At 45.8% G+C, this 25,708-nt stretch overlaps 1 protein-coding gene across 3 annotated transcripts in view; it reads right to left on the bottom strand.

Moving 5' to 3' along the window:
- LOC135902747 (uncharacterized) overlaps positions 1-25,708 on the bottom strand; it is a 68,085-nt gene that overhangs the window by 4,212 nt on the left and 38,165 nt on the right. For 2 of the 3 annotated variants that reach the window (XM_065432966.2, XM_070532984.1), the window contains exons 15-21: positions 22,465-22,539; positions 12,941-13,006; positions 10,784-10,927; positions 8,002-8,091; positions 5,197-5,366; positions 3,324-3,437; positions 108-164 (exon numbers count right to left, since the gene is read on the bottom strand). In XM_065432966.2, the coding sequence (XP_065289038.2) occupies positions 108-164; positions 3,324-3,437; positions 5,197-5,366; positions 8,002-8,091; positions 10,784-10,927; positions 12,941-13,006; positions 22,465-22,539 (716 nt within the window). Of the gene's footprint in view, positions 1-107; positions 165-3,323; positions 3,438-5,196; positions 5,367-8,001; positions 8,092-10,783; positions 10,928-12,940; positions 13,007-22,464; positions 22,540-25,708 lie in introns of those variants that run through there. The other variant, XR_011511783.1, reaches the window with a different exon arrangement.

Genomic DNA, 25,708 nt, shown 5'->3' on the forward strand with positions numbered 1-25,708 from the left:
TTCTTGTCTCGTTATTTACATTAATTTTCCTAGGTGCGCTCCACGACATGCATAACTGCAGCAAAAAGCGGACGAATAATCCTACAAGCCAGGGTCCTAATTATTACCTGGGTGGCGCTGTGGTTGGCTTTGGCGAATACGTGGAAGAGTCTGAAAAAATGCAGCTGTAAGATATGAAAATAAAATTGTAAACGGCAATGGGTACATGGGAGTTAATACTACAACACGACGATAAAGAAAGCTGCAAGAGAAGTTGGATCGCGGCATTCGGAAGCCATAGAGACGTACCTACTGATACGGTGCGACGAACAAAAGCAAGAAGGAAAGTGCCAAAAGCAGATTTTATGCGCACTTCTTGTTTAACACCAAGCACAAATTCGAATGGAAGGTGCTCAAAACAAAGGTGTCCAGTATAGAACAGGCGAAGATCGCCAACGAATGCGAGTGGCCGAATGCGTTTAGAAAGCTATACCCTTCATCAAGAGCACTATGCGCTTGAACGCGTATGTTTGTTTAGAGAGGGCAATTAGTCACGCTTTCATCTATCATTACGAAATCGCATAGGTAACAGAACCGTTAAACAGAACACCTGTAGCAGCAATATAGATGGCATGCACCTGCGTCTGAGAAAGCTATAATAGTACGCGTTCGTCCAGCAACGCACGCCGCCACTCAGTATATAGGACGAGTGTGCGGGCCCTTTGCATTGGCGATAAAAGTCCGAGCACCCCCCCCCCCCCAAAAAAAATATAAACCGACCACAGCGACAAGAGTGAAGAAAATCCAAAGAAAATGATGAACTTTAAAAGAGTACTCATTTGGATGCTGCCAAATTTGTCTGCGCTCGGCCAATGCCTTCGTTGAGGCAGAGTTTTATCAATGCTGTCTTTAAAACCGGCCCCCTGTAAAACAGCTCCGCATTATAAACCCAATAAACATAAATTCCGTACAAATAATGGCACAAGTGGAATACATATTCGTTTAGTCTACCAATGATGAGTGCCTTTCCTCTAACTGTGGGCGTGCCTGTGTCCTGTGCCCGGCGATCCCTCACATTTAAGTGTAGACGAAATTATCTTTGGCCTGCCTTTCTCAAGAGGACAAACGAAAAAGGAAGGAATCTGCGTCTTAATACCCCATTGAATGGGTTATTAAAATTGTCTCTCTACTACAACGTGTTGTAGCGTCATATTATGATGGAACATTTTGATCCATCCTTATCCCCAATGACAAAAATGCATCATTCTTCCGTTAAGCTGGCACTTTGTTCGTGTAACTTATTTGAAGCTTTCTTCTAGTAAGCTGCGGCTTAGTAAAGCCTGTTGTCTCGAAATGTGCTTAGTACCGCATGCCATGGCGTTTCTAAGCCACTTCTTGCGTTCTTATTCAACGGAATCGTGAAACAGCGTTGTAGAAAATGTGTTATAATACCGGCCATCAATTGCCTTTTGATTCTGTTACGTATAAGTTCCAATTTATTGACGATGCGGCTGTCGTTGTTTCTATATTGCGCTTGTTTATCGCACTGCTTTCATTGAGTCTGTATTCTGAAAAATATGCTATATCTAAGCATTATCTGGCTGTTTTAGAACGTCGGCATCCTTTAAGGACCACCTGGTGAGGACACCGCATTTCTGCAATTTTGCCTGCAAGCCTGAATTAAGTAGACCTCGCCAATCATCAAATCAAATTGCTTATACCCAATAAGTCTTACAGGCAGATTTCTCATTTGTACATTTAGGGCACATCGTCCTCTTCAAACATTGAGATCAGTCTTCTTTTTCTGGAGAAGCGTTATCACTAGTTTACAAATTGTACCACGATACACATTGTTCTTCGACGCCGATCTGTACCATAAAATTTATGATATTGTTGTTCCAATATATTGCCGCCAGCATTGCGAGAAGACAAAGACGACCGACATATCCCAACTGCGTAGCCGCCACACCGCGAGCGTCAAGCAAAGCACCGCAAGGCAACGCTCGGCCGGTGCTGACAGGCCGGCGGCTCGTGCGCGAGAATCGGACGATTGGCACGCGACAGAAGGCGACAAAGAGGAGGACGACGTTCGAAGGAGCGAAGCTCGAGGGCCGTTTTTGTGGTTGTTGAGTGCTCAGTCGGTTTTTGTTGACGGGCACAGGTTCGCCCAGCATAAGTCAGCTTTCGCAGAAACGGCTGTTGTAACTGTTTGTTACAATATAATATTTCTAAACGAAATGCATGAAGCTATAACATCGTTAAGGTGTGACAGAACGGCTATATTTGTATTGTTGCTACATAATCTTCGACGGAGGCCTTCCAATTGATTGAGGTGAAATTCATCTTAATGCGTTAATGCAGCATTCCACTTTTCTTGTTATTGTAATTTTCATTTTCATAAATTACTACGGCTTAAACAATTCAGTCATATTTTCTTGTCATAACAAGCAACGCGCATTGTAATCACTTTCTTGTTTGGCATTTAGGGGCAAATTTCTCGAAAACAACAGGTATGATTACGTTTGGTAAGAAACCGAAATAGAAAAACGTGAGGGCTAAATAAAAAATTTGAAACGGATCAAAGTCACCTAAGGAAAGAAACTCAAAACGTGTGGCGAAAAAAAAAGGAGAGACATATCTACATTTTACGGAAGATACGAGGACAAATAACATTGCAGTTCGAAGACAAGGGAATGTAATGGGATTGTGCAAGTCCTGGGATAAGGAAAACTGTAGCGAGCGCTCTGTTCTCGCAATGGAATGTTTTATATGAGGGCAGAAAATGTAGCACAAAGCGCCAGACATTCTGATACTGTGACATTAGAAGACGACTTCTTTCGAGTATACTTTGGATTTGACGGCGCAATGTGAGAATGATAGCATATCTGTGAGAAATGTCTTCTTGCTTCAGTGCTCCTTTACATTGTCACGTTGTTGCGGTGAAGAAAAAATATGTGACAAAACTTTGAGTCACGTATCTAACTCGTTTAGAGAACTTGGCGCCTCCCCCCCCCAAAAAAAATAGAAAGAACAAGTAACGCTCTGAGCACAACGACAGCGGTGAGCACAGCCGTGGGTCATCAAATCCAGGCGCAGAACACACAAATATTTTCGTTTGCAAGTGCTCGCTACCATTGCCCAAACAACTCCGGTACTCATGTGTCCTTGCACCCGGATTTACTGAAGTTGTCTCCTACAATCAATTTTAGCTTACGACGTTTTGGGGATAAGGGCCTAATCTGCGGGCCAAGCGTGTATGCTAATGCTAACGACAGAGCTGGGACTGTAAAGAGAACAGTCATAAAGCCGCACAGCGTCAATTGCCGTTCAAAGAAAACACTTACCTGCAGCTGGAAGTTGAGGGCTCGCTCTCCGCAATGCTGACCTTCCGAGTCTTTACACGTTTAGGCACTCGCTCCTTGATCTCTATCTTGCTTGGCTCTCGTGGATGTGGCCTACTGCGGTAAAAGAAAACGCTTACAGATGGGTGTGGCACCACGTAATAAACTGCTCCGGTTACTCAATATACGGTCACTACGGACGCTCGATATTATGTAGTAGTATCGATGAGAGCAATCGCGCTCTGCTCGACATTTTATGCCACTAAAACCTGGCTGCCTGATTTCCGCCTGTTTCACACACAATATTCTTTTCACGGTGCTAAATTTTCATAAGTTCCACTTCATAAATTCAGTAGTTACAATTCCGCCCTGCACGAAGCACGCTAGAACTTTGTACTAGAGAAAGCCAGCAAAATTTTGTTGTTTTGTGTGTTGTCACAGATTAGAAAAGCAGAGCATTCGGCATTATCTTCATCCTTCGTCTTTATCGCTGATAAGAAGCTTGATAGTGCTGCTAACAGATGCGCCAACTATCAAGAATAGTAACCAGAAATAGCCACTTGAACGTACATGACCTTTGCAAGTGCAAGACATTTTGCAACTTCTTGCAAAAGAAATGCTTCTGTCATAGCTCAAGTCAAACAGCTTGACTCAATTAGCTTAGATGAACCAAAACTTACGCTGGGCATTAATTGATCTTTGTTATAAACGTGTTCCTCATCTTCGAGTATTACATTTAGGCAGGCTAATCTAGTACGGTATCTTGTATCACGTGCGAGACAAACACACTGCTAATTGTAACTAAGGCCTGGTAAAGTTGCCATATATATTCATGCGCACATATTATATGCATAATAACTACACCATAATAAAAGAAATAACGAGCCAGCTCACATAATTGATTATATCCGTTTTCCCATAACAGACTGCTTTTGCGCATCTGTCTTGGTAACCTGAATCCAATATTTTCAATAACATGCTAACCTACCAAAACATGAAGATCACTTCTAAAGTACAGACTGTTCTTACCATACGTAAATTATTACATATTGCGTCCTGCTTCGCAGAGGGGCACGAGTAACAGCTGTCCCTCGTTTTTATAATCGTACTTTAGGAATTCCTATTTATATCCTGCTGAAGTTAACCCTGGTTATTGCAAATTATATCATCGGGATTTGAGTGTCTCAGTAGGGCAAATATGTAAAGCAATTCTTTTATTACAAACAGCACACTTTTCTGGATCTTTCGGGAGTTTAAGATCGAGAAAAGTGTGTGAAATATAGAGTGTCAATTAAGCGTCAACCCAGACCACAATATTGACCGCTCGCATAGCAGCTGTGATTACAAGTACTGACTGACTTGATATAGCCAAAATAAAGCCACAATTTTTTAGGTCCGGAAGTATTTTTGTACAGAAGCGCCAGAGCGGGAAAAATTGTATTCCTATACTAAAATTATTTTAGGTTAGAATGGAATTGTATATTTAAAGGTAAGTGTTCTAGGCCTTAAAAGGGTTGAGATTGCACACTAGTAACTGAACATCATTCTACGCTGCGTTGGCGATTACCCTTCGCATGATGTAAGCAATAATTTACAGCCACTTCTATAAAATTCTCGAAAGCCTATCAGCGCATAGCTTCTGGCAGCTGTTGTCACACTCCGTGAATGCCACTGAAGGCAAGTGTTATGAAGAGCTATACCCGAAATGAAGGTCGTAACCCAAAATGAATGCAGAAAATGTTCAGTGTAAAATTAATATGTAAATATTTGGGTTCACACACTAGACTGACCGCAAGGGAGAAGCTCTTGACCTGTGGTAAATAATCCTTGTTCAATTACTGCGATGGTATAAAAGTGTCCCATGCAAAACACTTACACTGACACGGCGAAGATCTCCATTCGCTGTTTTGGTACCGGCACAGACTCGGTTGGCGTCGCCTTAGGAGGTCTCGGCTTCCTAGAGTACAGCGTCGACATACACAGCGCCATGAACATTGCCACCATGCCCACAGCAATGAACGACGCCACGCATAACCAGAAGCCACTCTGTACGAAGATTAAACAAAGTCATTGAATTCCACCTTACCAACCAGCTTGAGAGGTTCTAAGATATATTTTCAAACTGCATGTCAAGACAGCACAGAAAAAAATCACTGACGATTACGATATTCCATGATGCGAAGTTTGAGCACAGCAGCGTACGTGTCCTCATTTCGCGATATATTGGCTCGCGCGGCCGATGTGTCTCATGCGGCACGTTGCAAACGGAAAGGTGTGTGGTGCGACAGCCTCGCTATAATCGGGATATCTTGAGGGAAAGTGCGCAGGTGATACGTGAGCGCGATTCGCAGCAGCGGCCGCAGACAGGCCTCCACTCGTGGAGCGCTTTGTTTTCATAGAGACGGCGCGCTACTCTGGGGCCATGTCGCTGCCATCGTTGCTGCATGGCCCGTCTTCTCGAGGCACTATGCTTTTCTTCTCTCGCTTTCGCCATACAATGTATTGGCGGGCTAGTTGGTGCGAATCCATAATTACTTTGTTTAGCGCAAAACAACGGACACAGGGAAGACGACAGTACAAGGCGCTACTCTCAACTGACATCACCCGCCGTGGTTGCTCAGTGGCTATGGTGTTCGGCTGCTGAGCACGAGTTCGCGGGATCGAATCCTGGCCGCGGCGGCCGCATTTCGATGGGGGCGAAATGCGAAAACACCCGTGTATTAGATTTAGGTGCACGTTAAAGAACCTCAGGTGGTCCAAATTTCCGGAGTCCCCCACTACGTCATGCCTCATAATCAGAAAGTGCTTTTGGCACATTAAACCCCATAATTTTTTTTTCAACTGACATTTTATTGCGTCACTCTTTTACAGACAGCATAAACTAGAGGAACATGCGCAGTTAGCACCATTTGCAGGAACCACCAACGTCAGCTATACAAGTTTAAAGAAGGCACACTAATGCAATGTCACCTTAGTGACAGTGGGAAGAATGCTGCCGATAAATCTCGGACCGTTGTATCACGGCTCTTTTTCAAAATCGTAGTACCACGAATCATGGCTTTTCTATTGCATATTTTACAATATTGAGCCAAATGGGAACCTGTGTCTGCTCGTATGGATCGCTCATGTTCCCTAAGCAACTCGTTAAGACAGCGGCCTGATTGTCGTACATATACTTTGCCACATGACAACGAAATCATATACCACATCGACGCTGCAATCTACAAACTTCGCGTGGTTCTTTTCACAATCTGGTTTTTTAATTGTTTTGTAAATGCGGCTGCACAACATTGACAGTGTCTGAGGAGCAGAAAACAATACCGGAATTTGGTATCTAGTGGCGACATTCGTTAGATTATGAGCCACTCTATGGCAATACGGCACAACTTCAGGCCTCTTCTTTTCTGTAATACAGTTACTTTTGGGCCGCTTCCCTTTCAATTTCTGAAGCAATACCTCTGAGACTGACGTCACCACCACACTTGCGTAACCCGCAGCCAGTAGCCTATTTAACTGTGCAATGAAACTCTGGTTCGCAGAGCGATGACAAGTTTTTACTACCGAAGATTCTAGTAACATCAAAGCAATGGCGTCTTTCACGATATTTGAATGCGCAGACGCACAAGGGAAAAATTTATGCCAGTTGATAAAATAAAATGATAAATGATAAGATGATGTCAGTCGAGAGTAGCGCCTTGTCCTGTCCTCTTTCTTGTGTCCGCTGTTTTGCGCTAAACAAAGTAATTATGGATTCGCCATGCCTTCCAAGCTTTCTTCGCTTTCCGTCACATGGTACCGCTGCTCCTTCCTCTTACTCCGCTTTGCTCCTCGTATTCTATTTGCTATCGGCGTCTTTCAACTCCCGTTGCGTTCCGCGTCGTTTGCTTTCCTCATTCGCTGTGTTCGTTCACTCGCTTACGAAGGATGACACCGACGTTCGCCGCAGGAAGAGCTGCGCTCTAAAGAAAGCAGCAGCATCAAGTCGGAAACCACCATACGCGATACTTGGAATGCGCATAGCAAAATGACATACCCTATATAAAATGCACGATGTGCATCTGCGTTCTTGAATATGTTTCTTACCTGGTGTTTTCTACACACACCCACCTAATAAATTTCGATTTTTGCAGTGGGAATACCTTTCTTTTAATAATCCAAATCACACTCTTCCTCAGTTTCTACGGTAAAACCATATATCATGCTTCAAATCAGCTCCATCGCATTGATCTTTTTATTAGCTTTACTACTTTTAAAATAGCTTCAGTACACACTTCAAAATGCGCATTACCTTGCTGGAATTAAAAATAGTTCTATTGCAGAATGGTGGCATGTGATCAGTTTAAAGGCTTCCACTTGACAGCTTCTCTGGCGGAGAATGAATGTTCATTCATTCCGAACGTTTCGTGTAGCCACATCTAGGTTCATCCTCATAGATTGAGATGAGTGCCCTCAAGCTCCCTTAACCATTTTGCTGTGCTGAATAAGCTGCATACTCTGATGTTTTTATACATCAACTACGTTTTTGCAGGCAACAATAACTGTTTTTCAATAGATAAAAATGCGACGTGAAATATTCTCAACTTCAAGGAGGTTCTGAGGAATCGTAAGTGATATCGTTGTAGAGTAGTTCCAAAGTGCCCAGAGTGATGCTAGGCGTAGCAAGCAATCAATGACTACTCACAAAAGGTTTCACGACACCGTCGCATACGACGCTGACGGATGAGAGGTAGATGGTGTAAGCGGGAGCACAGTTTCCAACCACGTCTCTCATCTGCCAAAGGGAACAGCACGAGTTCAAGATGAAAAGGTGCCTCATGCCACATTGTGTGAATCTAAAACTTCGAATAGGCCGCAATGAAATACTTCATAGAATACTTGCATAAAGCCTGGCACTTGAACAAACTGGCCGCACTCTAAAGCACGACCGGCGTAGGGCTTTCAACCGGAATCACCGCTTTCTACTTTATGGACTCGTTTTAAAGCAGTAATGAGAAATTTTTCGAAAATGGGTACACAAGTTACCACACATTACCTACAAAAAAAATGATATCACACTTCGCAGTTAGAACGGTTAGGAATCTCTTATCAGATACGCTAATTTCCTACTAAAATTCGTCTGAAATTGTGCCTCTGGAGTCATTGGCAATATCACGGCACCGTTGCACCAGCGAAATTTCCGGACGTCGTGGAATAAGACTAAGTGTGATGAAGTTGCCCATAAGACAAAGTGTGTCTCGTGCGCCTCTTTTCGCTGCACTCGCTTCTCGCAGCTTGGCTGATCGCAAAAACGTGGTGACCCAATGTATCATAACTTCTTAGTGTATCCACCGCCTCAGTACCCAAACGAAACCTTTTTGAAGAAACTAGTATTGCAGTAAATAATATATGTCTTTGCGGTATTTCTTCTGTAAGGTTCACCGCTTCATTCAACGACAGTAAAATAACTAGTAAAAAAAAGTCACGTCAGTGTCACTTTAAGCAAACCTGCGCCTAGGTAATCAGCCCTTCACTGCTCATTCCGTCACCATGCATTTACTACAGCAAGTCTCTGAGGAGTGAGCAGTTTCAGTTCAGCTCTTCAGGTATTTCCATGCTTTGTATGTACTGTCGGCCAAAAAAGTAAACGGACCACGGCTTAGGTGGCCGGAGCGGCTGCGGCGCCACACCGGGGCGCTGCTATCTCGCTCCGCGCGCAGACAACGAGAGTGCCCCGGGTGACGCTAGACTTTGCCCTCACTCTCACGCCGGGCCTTATCACACTTGATAAATTTCTAGTGCGCCATTCGGCTGCTCTGGTGCTGACGATTGCGAAGAAGGAGGCTGTGCATTGCCGATAGTCTAGAACATGGCGCTGTCGCACACGGATGGCAGCAGGGCATAAAACTGCGGCACTGAGAAGGAAATAAACCCGTTGTGATTGTCGTTTTGCTTATATTCACCTTATATTTCATATTAGTGGATGTCGCCGGCGTCCACCGCTGCTCGATTTTAGGCAACATAACGCAAGTAGCCGCAATGAAGGCTACGGTGATGCGCGCTCTTTCACGCAGGCGTGATAAGTTACAGGCGCCAAGCTTTACTGAGGGCGCGGCTTTTCTGTGGAAATTACTTTCCCGGCATTGTCTCCAGCAGTGCGTTTAATATTTATGTTAGGGACGCCTCTGAAATCTGCTTTAATTAGCTACTACAATGCGTAGGCCGTTATGAAACTTTAGAAAGCTACGGCCAGGAAGAGATAATTGGGACGACAAATCGGAATAACTAGTCAGTCGTGAAAGTTTATTAACGGAAGCATTCCATGGCTTGAAGGCGTCTTCAGTGTTATGAAAAGTTGCCGCCGACCGCGATGAATTGGCTTGCTCGCCTTGGCATCGAGAGCACCGCCGCTATAGCTTCGGACGTCCGTGCAGCGCTTCCCGCTTTCTATCCCGCCGACGTGAAAGAGCGCGCGTCACCGAAGCCACCGTTGCGGCTACTTGCGCGGTGTTGCCTAAAATCGAGCAGTGGTGGACATCTGCGACATGCACTAATATAAAAGACAAGGTGAATATCAGCAAAACAACAATCAGAACGGGTCTTCGTTCTCTCACAGTGTCGTGGTTTGATGCCCTGCGGCCACCCGCTACTGCGCGAGATCTCCACGTGCTGCACTACTGGCGATGCACGGTTCGCTTCATCGCGACCATCAGCAGCACAGCAACCGAATGGTGCACTAGAAATTTATCAAGCATGATGAGGCCCCGTGTGAGAGTGAAGGCGAAGTCTGGCGTCACCCGGGGCACTCTCGTCTCCACAGCGTGGAGCGAGATAGCAGCGCCCCAGTGTGGCCCTGCAGCCGCTCCGGCCACCTAAGCCGTGGTACGTTTACTTTTCTGGCCGATAGTACCAGTGTTACACAGGTGAAGTGCGATGCTCTGGCAAAGACAGTAGGTTCGAAATAAAGGCCAGGTATACGCGCTCAGCCAAGGAAACATAAGCTAAGAAAGGGTGCAGTAGTGTGCTCCACCAAAAGAAGTGCTGTGTTGTGAACAGCGCTGCCTAAACATCGACTGCAGCAACAAAAGAAGGAAATAATTATCTATCAATAGACGTTCAACTTCCATCGCAAAATAATTGGTGTCATCTTTAGTTTGCGTTTTCATTAACCTAATAAGAAAATTTAATGCTGCACTGTCGCACAAGAGAGAATTATTTCGGTAGATCTCTTTTAGGAACCTTCTATTCCGCTGTCTTCCCCGAGACTAGGGTGGTTATGGCTCAAATAGCTATGCCAATAAATATCTCCTGTGCCCTCATTCAACAATACAAGCCCATTTGTGCTGCAGCAATTTAAGTTCAAGAAAATTAATAAGAATAGGAACATTTAGCCGAGGAAGTTTTCATGTCATATTTAATAGTTTTTCTTCGGTAATAATTTAGCTTCTAAGTAATTATGCACCCAAATCAGCTCAATGTTCGGTCACCTGGTTTATGACGTACTCGCCGTAAGACTGCACCACGTTGGCGAGGGTTTGCTTGTAAGGTTGAACCTGATGGTTCACCTTATCTATGGCGTCCTGAAGCTTTTTCGTGTCGCCGATGGTTACGATTGCCTCGGACTTGAACACCTGCAAACAGTTTAAAACGAAGAATTGAGGCGCTGAATTTATTAGCAGCCTGTTCTTCGATATTGTTCCCGCCAAAACTTGAGCTTGCAAAATGCAAAAAAAAAGATATATAAGCCTAGCAGAGCATGCGGCCTAGAGAATTTTTTTAACGTGAAATAGCAGCGAACCTTTGTCTTTCCTGCGATAAGGGATGTGTAAATAGTGAACACTTGCCACAGATATTTATAATTGCACAACAGTGGTTGCCGTTGTTAAGTGACCCCATGCTACGCCACTTAAGTACATTCACAGAAGAAGAAGCCGACGCTTAAGGCGGCGACAAGTAATATTGGTCGCGAAATTCGCTAACATAGAGACAGGCTATAATAGCAATCATAACGAAAGGGTGATAAAGCGAGCAGCTCAAAGTGAGCACATTAGCACATAATGGCACCTTTCATAATCGTACTCTTGGTTGGGACGTAAAAACACCGAATTTCATTTTTGATGATGCAAGCAGGGGTGCTAACCTTAGTTAGATATTAATTGATACAAACCAAAAAGCACTTGCTGGGTTGATTTCTGCGGTGACGTTTAAGGAAGAACCGTTACAAGATTGAGCGCGCACTTCTCGCAGAAGTGGTGGTTGAGCGCAAATGGTGGTTCTGTTTTCAGTGTCAGACAACCCAACATGGTTCAGTTCAGTTCAACACAGTAGACAAAAGTTACCATTATATGTGAGCCAAAGCCTACTATATAGAAGAAAGTGCCGAGCCAGCCGTCATTCTTTCAAAGCTACTCAACTTGCCTTGTAGCAACCTGCACGGTGCAAAATACGCGAGACGTCTACTTCACAGGTAACTTTAATCCACCAAATCAAATTATTTTTTCGTAGTGCAATGCGACAAATGAATCATGAGCAATTGGGTAAGCATTTGCTAATCCAACGATTCAAAGACGTTTCCATTTTTATACTGTGTGGTGTGTGCCTTCATTCACATGTAATACACCTCCTACGCAGCCAGTAATCAAGTCCAGAAAACTGATGTAGTAGACGAGATGGTGTTCTCGGGTTCGTATTCTCACAGATATTGGCACGAGAATGGCTGAATAAAGAAGGAAATTCAGGTCTGATGAATCGGTAGCGCAAACCTAATATATCCGATGAACAAGTTTTGGCATAGCACGCATATGCAGGAAATTAAACTACTTATTGACAGTCTGATAAGCGACCTTGTAGAACTTTTTCTTCCATTTTACAACTCCGACCCTCTCATCGTTCAGTGTAGATGACAGATAAGGTCACCAGAACAAGTGCCAACCAATAAAGACGTTGCTAGTGTCATGAGGCAATATAACACGTATTCATGTATCACCCCAGCGTTGCCCACAACGGCGGCTAGGGACACGAAGAAAAATAGTAGCCATTCCAAACGACAACGACGCTGGCTTTATCGCTGGTCTGAGACTCCCGCACTGAGCTTTGCCGAACTCAACCTCACCAATATTCACTACTGTTATCTCCCATCGCGAACATGTCAGAGCATATACGGATCATGCGCACTTAAGAATTCGCAGATATAGGACGCTCATGTCTCGTGATGAGCTATTGGAGGTGGCACGGCGAATGTTTATGGCATCGCTCCCATATTCCTTCCCCCACTGGTTAGGTTGTATTCTGGCGTTACGCACTAAACATACAAACAATCTTACTAATCGTCACCTAATCGTCACCTAATGGACACCTAATCGTCAAAATTGTGAGACAATCTTTAACTACAGCTTTTCGCTCATCGCAGGGGTTGTTGGAGCTTGCTGTCCCGTAACATGAGAATTGTTATACCATTAAGGGTAGGTGTGATAGTCATGGATCAAACCAGCACCCTTAATAGCCAAGGAACTTTCGAGTTCATTATCGACTTTCTAATGCTTCTAGCTTGCGACAGCGACGGCGAAAATATTAGCAGCCGGTCGATGGTAAACGAATTTTACAAAAGAAAAGCTTTGCGGATAGGGTCCCATGGTGTTACTTACGTCAACGGTTTTGCCGTCAACTTCCATCAGACCTTTCATTTTCGTCAAGGAATCCTGCAGGACTTTCTGCGTAGAAAGCACAAGTAAAGCACTGCTATCCAGAAAAGGCGAACGAGTACATTGTATCGCGTCACTCGGCACGAGCTAACTGAATCAACAGACGCAGGAGAACTCCTGTAGCTAAGTAAGCGCCACTGTGGAACACAAATAAACTGCTGATCCGTTACAACGACAGTGCAGTACTACACGGAGGGTATACACAGCCACATGAGGAGTCAAGTAACATCTCTAACCCAAGTTAAACCTGCGTTCTGTGCTGGAGTACAAACTTCGCAGCATTGCTTTGCGTTGTTTCTCCTCTGTGAGCACTGCTTTGCAAAGGAGAACCTATTAATGGGCAGCATACACGTTGTACGAGTAGCCGATTTGCATCAAGTACCACCACTTTGTTGCGGCTTTCAAATGAGGCGAAATATTTGGTTTATTAATCGGTAGCATACATATATTGCCGAAATATAACGAATGCCTTTTCTTCCTCGAGTGATTGCACTTGGGCATTTCGAAGCATTAAAAAGCATGATGTTGAAGCTTTTCGAAACTTTTGAAGAGTATTCGTCACCAAGGCATTTATTCAAAACACTTCTTCATCAACTCACCGCACTGGCACTTCCGCGGCAAACAATACCACTGGTCATTACGAGCGGCTGCTTGTTGTAGTAGTCATTAGGGTGACATAACCAATTAAGCTTGTAATAGGTACATAATCTTGCTGTTCATTAAATAATAATGAACTGACCGCTCGCGTCGCCAGTAATATCTATCACGTGCGCCAGATATCTTCAATAGTACATTCGGATACTTCCTATCGCGCTCTGACTACAATTGTAACTATGCGGAAAGCTCTGTTCACCGGAGCTGCGACAAACAAGGAGTACAGACAGCGATACACCTGACCGCTGCCACCACACATACCGCGATGGCAGACGGCACGCCTCAAAGGGAAGCTGCAGAGGCTCCCTGCTCGACGCTTCGGCAACTCTCCGTCGCACTCGTGCATCGAAGACGACAGTGCCTCCGAGGGTGCTCAACTGAAATATCGGGCTCTTCAAGAGCCAGCCGAATGTGTTCCGAGAGCTCAATTTTGACCAGCTGGGCATAACATGGGCCGCCACAGTGCTCTGCAGCGCTTGAAAACGACAATTCTTGATGTACCATAAGCGTTCATGGTGACTTCGCTCCTTTTAGCAGAGGCATTCAGTCACTCTAGCATCCTGTAACATTCACGGTGCTGGTTGCATTCTCCAGATAGGATTGCCCCGCTTGCCACGATATCGTCCTTTCTTTCGCCACTTCCTGATTGGCTGCTTAGCGCTCAAAAAGCGCGTCGCCAAACGAATAAACGTCATTGTCTTCCTGGCGCTGCGTGGCTCTTCTGGGGCGCGATCGGAGATATTTTGTTCGCTGCGCGTTCTGTTCAGTTGCTGCAACGTCACAAAGTTGCAGTATGCAAAATTTGTGACAGCGGGGCGGAGAGAGCAGCCAATCAGGAAGCGGTGACCTCCCCGGAAGTTTACTTCCTTCGTTTGTCGTCTGCTTGCAAGCAGTATACTACAAAACCAAATGTTTCTCGTCTTCCAAATGAATTAAATCTTTATCTAAAAAAATCTATTTTTCTTCTCAAGCCCAAACACGTTTTCAAATAGTAGTACGTGTGACTACTGCAATTTATAACTACAAGGTTCTTTGCGTCGTCCCTAGGTGGTGTCGCGCACAGCGAGAAGGAAAAAGAAAAAAAAAACGACGGGAAGAGTGGCGCACTTTTCAAGAGGCAGCGACAACATCCCAGTGGCTCGCTGGCACCGATGATGCTGTCGATTTCTCTGTGCAACCAACGAATTATTTGTTTCGAGAAAGAAAAACGACGCCGGAATTCACTTTCTGTCATTTCTTCAAACGCGTTTCGCAAACGTGCCATTCTGCAGCCGCAAAGGCCGCCTGTTGGATCCAATCCAATCCACCAGACGCGCCATGCGAAGCCGTATGATCGCTCCAAACTTCTCAACTCCCGTCGCGTTCGGACGAAATGCTCGGTGGGCGGATGATTGACAGGAGCGTGTCGTCATCTTGACGTCACCAAAAACGGGGCGGCGCCCCGCGGCTGGCGACGTCGGCGCGGAGTAGGCCAATCGCGCGCGCCGGTAACCGAACGAACGCGCCGAACAACCATCTCCGATCGCACCCCTGTTCCCTGGGCTGGTCGTCCAGCCGCCCTCGGCGTCTAGCCGTCGAATACGTAACAGCTGGTCGTCACAAGGTCCCACACAAGAGCGCAAGCTACTAACGCTACTCGTGCCGCCGACATTCCACAGCAAGGTGATTCGTCACAAGCTGCCACAAAGAGCGAAGCCGTTCCAGCCACACCATCCGTTGATAACACCCCGGCCGCTTCCGCACCCGGAGACGAAACGATAAGCCTTGTCAGTGATAGCTTTCAACTCCTTGCGAAAGTAGACAAAAGCGTTCTCAAAACGGATCAAGCGAACGACGAGTCACTGCAAACGTGCTGGGAAAGGTCAAGACGGAACCAAAAGGGAGCAGTATCGTTCACTGTAAAAGACGGCCTCTTGTACCGAACATTCAAAAACAAGAAAGGCCGCTCTTTCGAACAGCTGGTAGTTCCCCAGTGCTGCACTTCTCGATCTGGTTCATAGTAATAGGTGGGCTGGCTATTAGGGATAATTAAAACTAAGAGCAGATTATTGAACGACTACTACTGGCCGATGTGCTTCAAGGAATCTGAGCAATGGGTACGTTCTTGCAACATTTGCCAAAGGACCGGACGGCCAAACGAAAAATTCAAGGCGCCTTTGGTCCGAGTGCCTTTGATTGGCGAACCTTTTCGCAGATTGGTAGTCGACATCGTTGGTCCATTACCAGTCACATCGGCGGGCAACAAATACTTCAAAAGAGTACCCATTTGGGCTGGTTGGTTCATGATTACGAGCAATAAAAACAGCTGTGTCCCTTCACTCGTCCCGTCGTTTAGCGCTGTTTTTATTGCTCGTAACAAATACTTGCTAACACTCATTTGCCCTGCAACGAAATTTCCGGAAGCAGTGGTGTTACCGGAATTAAGCTCCACAGCTGTAGTCAACGCGCTACTCGGCGTCTTTGCCAGGATCGGATTTCCCAGTAAAATCCAATGCGACCAAGGTTCTGTGTTTACAAGCGCGCTTACCACGACATTCTTGCAGAAATGTGGCATATCCATTCACCAAAGCTCTGTCTACCCCCCGCAAAGCAATTCAGTTGAAAAACTTCACTCGGTAATGAAGCGCACTTTGCGCACGCTCTGCTTCGAGAAGGGCACCGACTGGGACGCAGCTATTCCCGCAATGCTCCTTGCTCTGCGCTCAGTCATTCACGAAGCAACTGGATTCACCCCGGCGGAGCTTGTTTGCGGTCGAGCGCTTCGCTACCCGCTCACCTTGCTAAAAGAAAAGTGGGAAGACAAATTCGCAGACAAATCCGTTGTCGAGTATGTTCACCTTGTTGAAACGCCTTCGTGAATCGCAAGAATTGGCGCAGATAACCATGGCAGAAGCGCAGCAACGCGCGAAAGTGTATTACGACAGATCTGCACGCACTCGAGCCTTCAAGGAAGGCGATAAAGTGCCAATTTTGAAGTCGTTGAAGGCAAACAAACTGGAAGTAGCATGGGATGGCCCGGTCACGGTTAAACAAAAGCATTCAGACACCAATTACCTGGTAACGACGCCCGGTAAACGCAACGACGTGACAATGTACCACTGCAACCCAATGAAGCCATTTATCGAACGTACGGAAACGCTGAGCATCGTCCTAAACGAACCAGAGGAAATAAATGTTCCAGTCCCTCAAGTACCGACCCCTTGCTCTTCCCCGTCAACAGAAGAAATATTCGAATCTGTCACTAAACAAGCTTCTTTAACAATCGAGCAAAGAAAGGAGTTAAAAGAGCTTGTACACAACTTCAGCGATTTGTTCAGTCCCTATCCCGGCAGGACAAACCTTGTGGAACACGACATTGAGTTGACATCTGACCAACCCTTCCGTAAAAGGATGCACAGATTTTCGCCCCGTCATGAGAAGCTGTTGAACGATTCCGTTCAGAACATGTTGACACTGGGTTTAATTGTGCCAGGGGAAAGCAAATACGTGTCACCGATGTTTATCGTAGAAAGTCCTGGCAAGGAACCCAGACCCTGTATTGACTATCGTAAGCTGAATGCGATAACAAAAACGAAGACGTTTCCCATTCCTAATGTTGAAGCCTTGATCGAGAAAGTTTCCGCGGCACAGTACATTTCTACGTTAGATATGGTACGTGGCTTCTGGCAAGTGCCACTGACGGAGAACGCCAGTAAGCTCGCCACTTTCATGACTCCGACAGGCACATATCGCCCTCTGGTGCTCACTTTCGGCCTCAAGAATGCACCGTTCGTATTTTCAAAACTAATGAATCAGGCGCTGACAGGCACCGAGTCTTTCGCTGCGCCCTACCTCGGTGACATCGCTGTTTTCTCGAGCACTTGCAAACAGCATTTGGACCATCTGCAGCAGGTATTCCTTCGAATCCGCGAAGCAGGCTTGACTCTCAAACTGAGTAAATGCTGTCTTGCAAACACTGAAGTCCACTACTTGGGGCACGTTGTTGGCGAAGGGAAGCGACGCTCTTCCTAATTAAAAGTTGAGGCCATCACTAGCTTTCCTTTGCCAAAATCAAAGACCAACTTGCGTCCCTTTTTGAGTTTAGCTGAGTATTACAGAAGCTACATTCCGAACTTCGCACATATCGCTAGTCCTCTTACAGATGCTCTGTGCAAGACCGAGCCTACTATTGTGCGTTGGAATACGGCGCGTAAGGACGCATTTGCTGCGATTAAACAGATTCTTGTCAGCGCACCAGTTCTGGCGGCACCAGATTACTCTCTCCCTTTCTTAGTTGAGTGTGACGCCAGTGACCACGGAATGGGCGTTGTTTTAAGTCAGGTGAACGAAAAAGGCGAGGAGCACCCTGTTGTCTACGGAAGTCGAAAGCTAACGTCACGCGAGCAAGCCTACAGCACAATAGAAAAAGAATGCGCTTGCTTAGTGTGGGCTCTCGAAAAGCTCTCACGTTACTTGAAAGTTCTTCCTTTATTTTTGAAACCGATCATTCCCCCTTAGTGTGGTTAAACCAAATGTCAAACAAAAATGGTCGCTTTATGAGTGGGAGTCTAGCGCTTCAACAGTTCGATTTTCTAGTGCGGCACAAGAAAGGCAAACGCAATGCCAATGCTGACTGCTTTAGCCGCATTCCCTAGTTTTCTTTTTCTTTATTTTCTTCTCGTGTGCGTGCCAGTAAATGCCAGTCTTTTCATTCTCGTGTTCAGTTTTCGCGTGTTCTGCTCCCAGTGAATTCAACTGCCGGGCTTTCCTAAACTTGGGCGCGAGGTTACTTCTGACGTTGTTCCTGCGTTTCTTCCGCTCTTCCGAATGCCCCTTCAGATCCTATCGTACCGGCAGACGGATGTACCCTACACCAGAGGTCTGCGGCCCACTCCCTGTCGCTACGTGCTCGGCAGCCTTCCGGCACTCGGCGAGCAGTGCTATGAGCGTCACCTCCTCCTGGACGTCTCAACCCCTCTCCACGGGCCTGTTGTTCGAACCTGAAGACGCTTGGTGCCTTCTCTACCAATACTGCGATGTCCACCTCATCTTTCCCACCTCTGCCACCAAGCACCTCAACGTCTTTTCCAAGCGCAAGGACAATAAGATCTTGTAAACGCTTCAGTGCTGCGCTTAGACAATCTAGTTGCCCTCCTGTACCCGCCTTCAGTTGTTCAAGAAGCGTCATCCTCTTGAACGCCTTCCGAAAAGGGTAGCATAGACAAAGAGATTGAACAAGAGTGGACACTCGGCGAAAATTGGAAACAGGAAAACACGCCATAGTATTAACATCGACGAATTGGGGTCGCGAGCATCGAAAGAAAGAAGAATGTGAAATGAGATTAACAGAAATTGTTTTATTTTTTTTATTATTTCCCGGAAAAAATAAAAAATATCTGCGTATAAATTAAATTAAACTTTGCGGCTTACTTCCGTTGCCTAGCGACAGGCGAACCGGCGAATGACGAGCAAGATGTTTGCGTCATTCGTCAAACACGCCGCCGAAGCGAGAGAGACCGGCCCCGCATCTGAGCGTTGGACTGTTCGGGCGCTCGTCTGCCTGTTTTTCTATTTTGGTATTTAGCCTGGTTTGGTGGCCTCCCGGCGAATTATTGCGTTCATTCGGAACTTCGAGAAGGCAGCACTGCACTATTGGACTACGGCAAGGTGAGAAACTTTGTTCGACAGACTGCGACGCACTTCAAGCAATTACGCTTACTGCCCAGCAACTAGGCTAGGCTTGTGACGCAGTTAACGAAAAACAGCGTGGCTGTCGTGGAGCAGTTAATTTGAATTTAAGAATCGCACTGGGAGATGTTTGCAACGCTTCCTGTAAGCCCCAATATTGTTTTAACTAATTTCGGTAGTTTTTGGGCACGCTAGTCGCACAGGGTGCTGTGACGCAGTTTCGCGGGTACTGAATTTTACTGCGACAAGTTTTGGCGCTTTCTCTGGCTGCCAACATTATTGAAACTAATTTCATTACTTTTTGGGCTACCTTTCGAGCACAGTGGGTGCGCCTGGCGCTGTGACTCGGTTAGCGAAAATCAGCTCGGCCGTGGTGCGCGGTTTCGCGTTTTAATGCACTGACAAGTTCATGGCGCCTTTCTTTCTCTGACGCTCAACATTGTTGAAAATTATTTTCGATACTTTTATGTTATGAGGCCCGCTCGCCGCGCCTGTTCTGGCGCAGCGAAAAGCAGCTCGGCCGTGGTGACAGTTAGTTTGGCGCGTGCTGAATCTTACTGCGACAAACTTGTTCCAATTTTTATGTCCCCGCCACAATTTAAGCCTTCTTTCGGTACCCACGCTTGTCGAAAACGCGACGAGCAATCGTCAAGAGTGATAACACGGGAATGCGTTGCTTGCGCCTGCAGAACGCACAAGTGATAAACCAAGGAGCTCTAACGCCAGGAACTAGTAACTCGAAAATTCTGTCGTCTGAACGGCACCCACGCATTTTGTCTTGAGTGCGAGTAGAAGGAATTCTTGAGCGTCCAGCATGCTCTGGTTGAGAGCCTGAGTGGTGGCCACCTCTGTGTATTCGTAGCGTACTATCGCGTCGGTTGTAGCCAAGTTCGCGAAACGCGCCCTTGCCCGCGCATTCGTGCTATTCAAGTGCAGGAAATAAGTATCGGGAGGAGGGGAATGCTTGGAATTAGAATGTGTTTGTGGTATGTACGCTAGTGCTTGGGATGAGTCGGGTATTTTCTACGCCGTGTGTGTAAATACGAACTGCTTTTGTTTGTAATGCCAACCACTCACCACTTTCGCACGCTTCGCCTCTACAGGCATTATTCTTAGATATTAATGCCAAAATAACGCTTGTAATTTTTTTCATCTCACGTCGTCTGGTGGAGCTTCCTGCGGAAACTACTGCTGCTTACCTGGTGCCACAACGCTGGATGAATGCACAAAAAGCCCGCGACGAGCATTTACAAAGAATAAAATAAACGTTAATTTTTCCACATTTCACAATGTGTCTTGCGTCTTTATGAAATTGCACGTTGCACATATTCAATGGAGGCTTGTGAAGATCGTTCGCAATCAATTTTACTTTATAAAATAATTTGCACATACATATTTAATAAATAAAAAACAAATATGTAAATAAATATTTGCTGCAAAAGCAAAAAAAAAACGGAGCCGGCGTGACGCGCACCAGCTAGAATTCAAAACGCGCGCGCACAAAACCGAAACCGAAAGTGTGATTCAGTTTTTAACATCCACGGCTTGGTGCGCTGCAGTCAATTCGGCCGCTGGGCTCTGTGGGAGTGTCCGCTCTTGTTGTATTCTTTTCTCTATGGTGCTGGTCGCATTCTCCAGATAAGATTGCCCCGCTTGCCACGATATCGTCCTTTCTTTCGCCACTTCCTGATTGGCTGCTTAGTGCTCAAAAAGCGCGTCGCCGACTGAATAAACGTGATTGTCTTCCTGGCGCTGCGTTGGTCTTCTGTTCCCTGGGTCGGTCGTGCTGCCGCCCTCGGCGTCTAGCCGTCGAATACGTAACAATCCTAAGCTTTCCAGCAATTTGAGTCGCCAGTGTACTATTTATTTATTTATTTATTTATTTATTTATTTATTTATTTATTTATTTATTCACTTTAGGAGGACAAACCAGAGGAGAAACGCTCTCTCCAGACAGACGCCTGCGTGATGCCGATAACGGTACACGCCAGATGACAGCTACATGAATCAGGCCCTACTCAGACTGTCTGTTGTCCGGGACCACCATATAAACCCTGTCTCCACAGAGACGGTCGAGAGGGCAAGGTCGTTTATTTAGCTCTAAGCACCAATATATTGCAACAGTTTCACAATAAATGGAAAATTTTCCATCAATATTTGCTGCTTACTTTTTCACAAATAGGGGGACAAGCCATACACTGCTTATGTCCACGAGACCCTCGCATCGAAGTTCTTTTCCGTGCCCACTGTTCCATGTGGCTGTTGCCATAAACGAAGAAGCTGATAGCTTCACGCTAGATGTGCCGTGTGAGCGGCGGAAGGTCGAGTAATATATTTTGCGCTGTCATGACTGGACAGGACGATTAACAGTGAAAGAATTGGACCAATGAAATTCGGTTCTCCACGAAGTTTTAATTTTCTCATTCTAATATTTATTAAAGCAGTACGTTTCGAAAAAGAATTATACCGTGAAGTACCGCGTGCTTAAACCTTTGTCATCTCGCGCGAAGTGACGAGAGCAAGACGAGAACATTGCCATCTAATCCATACATAGATTGTCACGCGTACATTATTTCGCTCGTTGATGGTGATTGTCATTGACAAAACTATTGCCTTTATCAGGCTGTCACTATTTCAAGTTATTGCTCCGCGCATATTGCGCCCAGAGCGATAAAGCGATAAAAAGGGAAGATAAAAGAGACTTATTATCTTGGGCATGTGACGAGCACGAAGCCAAACGGAAGCAGACAGGAAAACGCCCGGGATAGGCTAGGGTCCCGGGTGTTATGCGTGGACCGAGACAAATTTTTCTTCTACTGCGAAGTTTTCTTCTTTGGGAAATCCCTATTGGTTTCCTTCGCGGTTTCGTGCAGCTCTCGGGTGGATGACAACTATCTCTTCGTGAGGGGTATACCACCTTGCGGAATTTCGCCGAAGTAATTTATATTTTAAGCGATCTTCCTATAATTCGCTTCTTAAGTTATACACACGACCGCAATGATTTTCTTGATGAGAAATGTCCCAACATTTGCTTTTACCTAGATGGAACAATGTTCTCAAGCACTCCGTTTGAATTGACCCCAGCCAATATGCAACGCAAACCGTAGCTGTACGTTTTTCTCACGTTTTTCCACAAGCAGACTCACCTTTTTGAGATCGCAGTCCAGGAGATCAGTATGAATCTTATCCACATCCTTGATTGCATCTGTTAGTTCTGTTGTCTGGAAATAGCAGAAAAAGATCTACGCTTTTATGCCTTACATAGGATTCCAACTTTCCTGTTTTGAGAAATCTACCCAACATGTAGGAATTTATTCAAATGAAAGAGTTAGAAACTGTCAATGTTACAAAACTACCATAAAAATGACGCAAACTCAACGAATGCACAGAACCCTACATCAGAAGAAAAGCAGTTTACTATGCAACTTCTTAGAGCGGGGTCATTATTTCCCCCTTGCACATTGAAAAAATCAATACAGAGTCTGTAAAGCGGTAAACCATATCGTAATCTTACTCGTCCCGCAAGTGCGTACAACTTAAATGCTCATACGCCGTGTCAATATAACGCTTGAATGTAAAACGGCACGGTTAGGCGATGGGGTACAGTTTTCAGTTTTGGAGTGGTTAACGCATTGCGAAAGGCTTTACGTGCTGGTACGCGTTCTTCCCGCTCGTGCATAAACCGAGCAGATATCCATAAACATTCATTCATGCGCTTTCCAACAGAAAAAAAAGTTCTCCTTTTTTACCATAAGATGATCTACATACCCCCTCCCAACAGAAATCACCTCCTAGTGAGTATGCACGAAGGCGAATTCCTACAGGTTGTAAAGCAAGATGAAAGCCAGATAACCGGCATGTTTAAACATCTCAATATCAGTCTGGCTATACACTGGCAATAACTGTTCCTGCTATGCTGCACGCACAACAAGCTACAACGTACTTATCTAAGCTAACATGCTGGGTTGTAGAGTCAGCTCAAGTCTCTTTTACGGTAATCAATAATTGGAGCAAGCAGGAATCGTAATGTTCGTCTTGTTCTTCTGTAGGGCACGTGGGCTTCTTTACGTGTGTATTTCTGTTTTTGCATTTCTGTGGTTCTTGTGTTCGTGTTTGTTTGTGACGTGTTCGCAAACTGGTACTTAAGGGGAACCTCATATTCACATTCCCAGAAGCATCTAAATTTTCTGAACATTTATATTTTGTGCGCATGGCTTGAAGAAATGACGTCACTGGCTTTGTTTCGATAGTAAAAGACCGTTGTTTTCAGAGAAAAACAATCATGGTACTTTCGCTTACTATCGTTTGCCGACTACTCCTCTCGTCTGCTAGAGAAGTTGAGTAATCTGCACCATTTATGGGCACCATGGTCTACCTAAAGGGGCCCTCACCAGGCCACACAACAAACTTCGGTTATACGCTAGACGTTGTTACGTATACTCTAGGGAGCGTTCTGTCGCAAACTTTTTCAAATCGGCTCTGTAATAGCCAAGATAGAAATATTTCAGTGCCGCCAACCAATGATTTCAGGAGGTGAGCTTCCCCGTAAACATGAAAACTTTTTTCACTTGCCCCGTCTATAGTCCGCAAACGAAATTACTTCCCTGCGTTCTCCCATACCGGACCTCGAGGAACGAGTGACGCATATCTCATGGCGCCCGCCTTCATTTCTACAGCGAAGTTGTTTATGGCTAGGTTCTGGTGGCTGTCGTCTCCGTAGACATCGGCCAGCAATTTTGCATACATGGGCTGATCCCGAAGATAGTGCAATACCGGGCCGACTCACGCTGGAGGTGAAGCCGGCGCTAAGCACTCCCCATACGTGGGCCGATCCCGAAGAGAATGCAATGCCGGGCCGACCCGCGGCGAAGGTGAAGCAGGCGCTAAGCAATCTTAAGAACTTCCCATATGTGGGTCGACCCTGAAGATAGTGCGACGCCCGGCCGGCCCGCGGCGGAGACGAAGCAGGCTTTAAGCACTCCCCATGTGGGCCAATCCTTAAGATGGCGCAATACCGGGCCTACCCGTGGCGGAAGTGCACTTCGCCATTAAGGGGCCCCCTACATTCACAGCTTTTCTGGTCATTCTTCTTCACAGAGTGAAAGGGCACTGAATGTTTTTCTCCTCGCTTATTTGCGGCGTAGCGCACTTCCGCTGACGACGTTGCGCGCAAGCTGTTGGGGTTGTCTCGTTTCGCGCTGCGAACAATTTTGCGCGCTGTGCACAAGCACAGCGCGCAAAACACAGCGCGCTATTCAGGTGTGCAGGAGCACACCTGAATAGCGGTATTAGTCAGTGCTACACGAATACTGGGACTGACACAAGTGGATCACAGAGCATGATCTCGAGTTGGAACACGGTATAAAATGACATAGTTTCGGTGTCTGCGCGCGCTACTTCACGACGGGGGAACAACCAGCCGAAACGGAAGTACACCTCTCTGGCTTCGGTGCCAAGTAAAACAAAAACACCAGACTTTCAGTTCGCGTGTCTTATTATTTCTCTAAGCTTTAGTTCGTCTGTTCAAGCAACATGTTCCACCAATACCAGTTGTTGCCTCCAATAACTCTCGAAGTCACGTCTCACCACGAGCCACGTCAGCGCACAAACACGTGCACGCATGCGCACTAGCCCGTGTACGTCACCGTCCGGCGTAAAGCGCGGCGCCCGCAAGGAGAAGGGCAAACGGCGTTCGGTTTGAAATTTCAGACCTTTGCGTGGCGCGTATCGGTGAAATACTTTACAAACACGATTGTTATCGCGCACTTGTCAGCCCAAAATGGCCAGACCTGGTGAGGGGTCCTTTGAATACAGTTTACAAAAAAAAAAGAACATGTTACTTGAGCATATATGATCGACGAAGCTGTCTGCTCACCACTTTATATATTGCCTCAGTGACTTCAGTTCATCGTGTGGTAGCGGATACAGGAGCCACGATGGCTGCATTCCACTATGAATTGAAATGCGAAACCGCCGTAGTAGTCAGATTCATTTAACGATACGAGGTAGCGAACTTATCGCGATCTATTGTTCCATAGCTGCTCTTATACTGATTTCGCTGCAAAATTCCAACAATTATTAGACTTTGAACACCGACTCCAGTCACCACTATTTCCACTATTAAACCATTATCGTCCTCTTGTTCAGGTTGAAACTTGGGTGGATTTAATATACTACAGCGCTACCAGATCAACACAGAGCAGAACTTCAAATTTCTTACAATGCTTCTTGTATTAACTCTTCGTTTACTCTTCGTATTAACTATCACACTCGTTATTTATCTCTTGTTTCCTTCTCCAAGAAAGTCGTCCCACATTTTAGGCCATAAACGAATGAAGTTATTCCAGTTATCCTAATCAGGTCATTTGGCTTTTGAATAGCCTCGTAAGG

Source organism: Dermacentor albipictus, chromosome 2, assembly GCF_038994185.2.
Source record: "Dermacentor albipictus isolate Rhodes 1998 colony chromosome 2, USDA_Dalb.pri_finalv2, whole genome shotgun sequence".
Taxonomy (NCBI): domain Eukaryota; kingdom Metazoa; phylum Arthropoda; class Arachnida; order Ixodida; family Ixodidae; genus Dermacentor; species Dermacentor albipictus.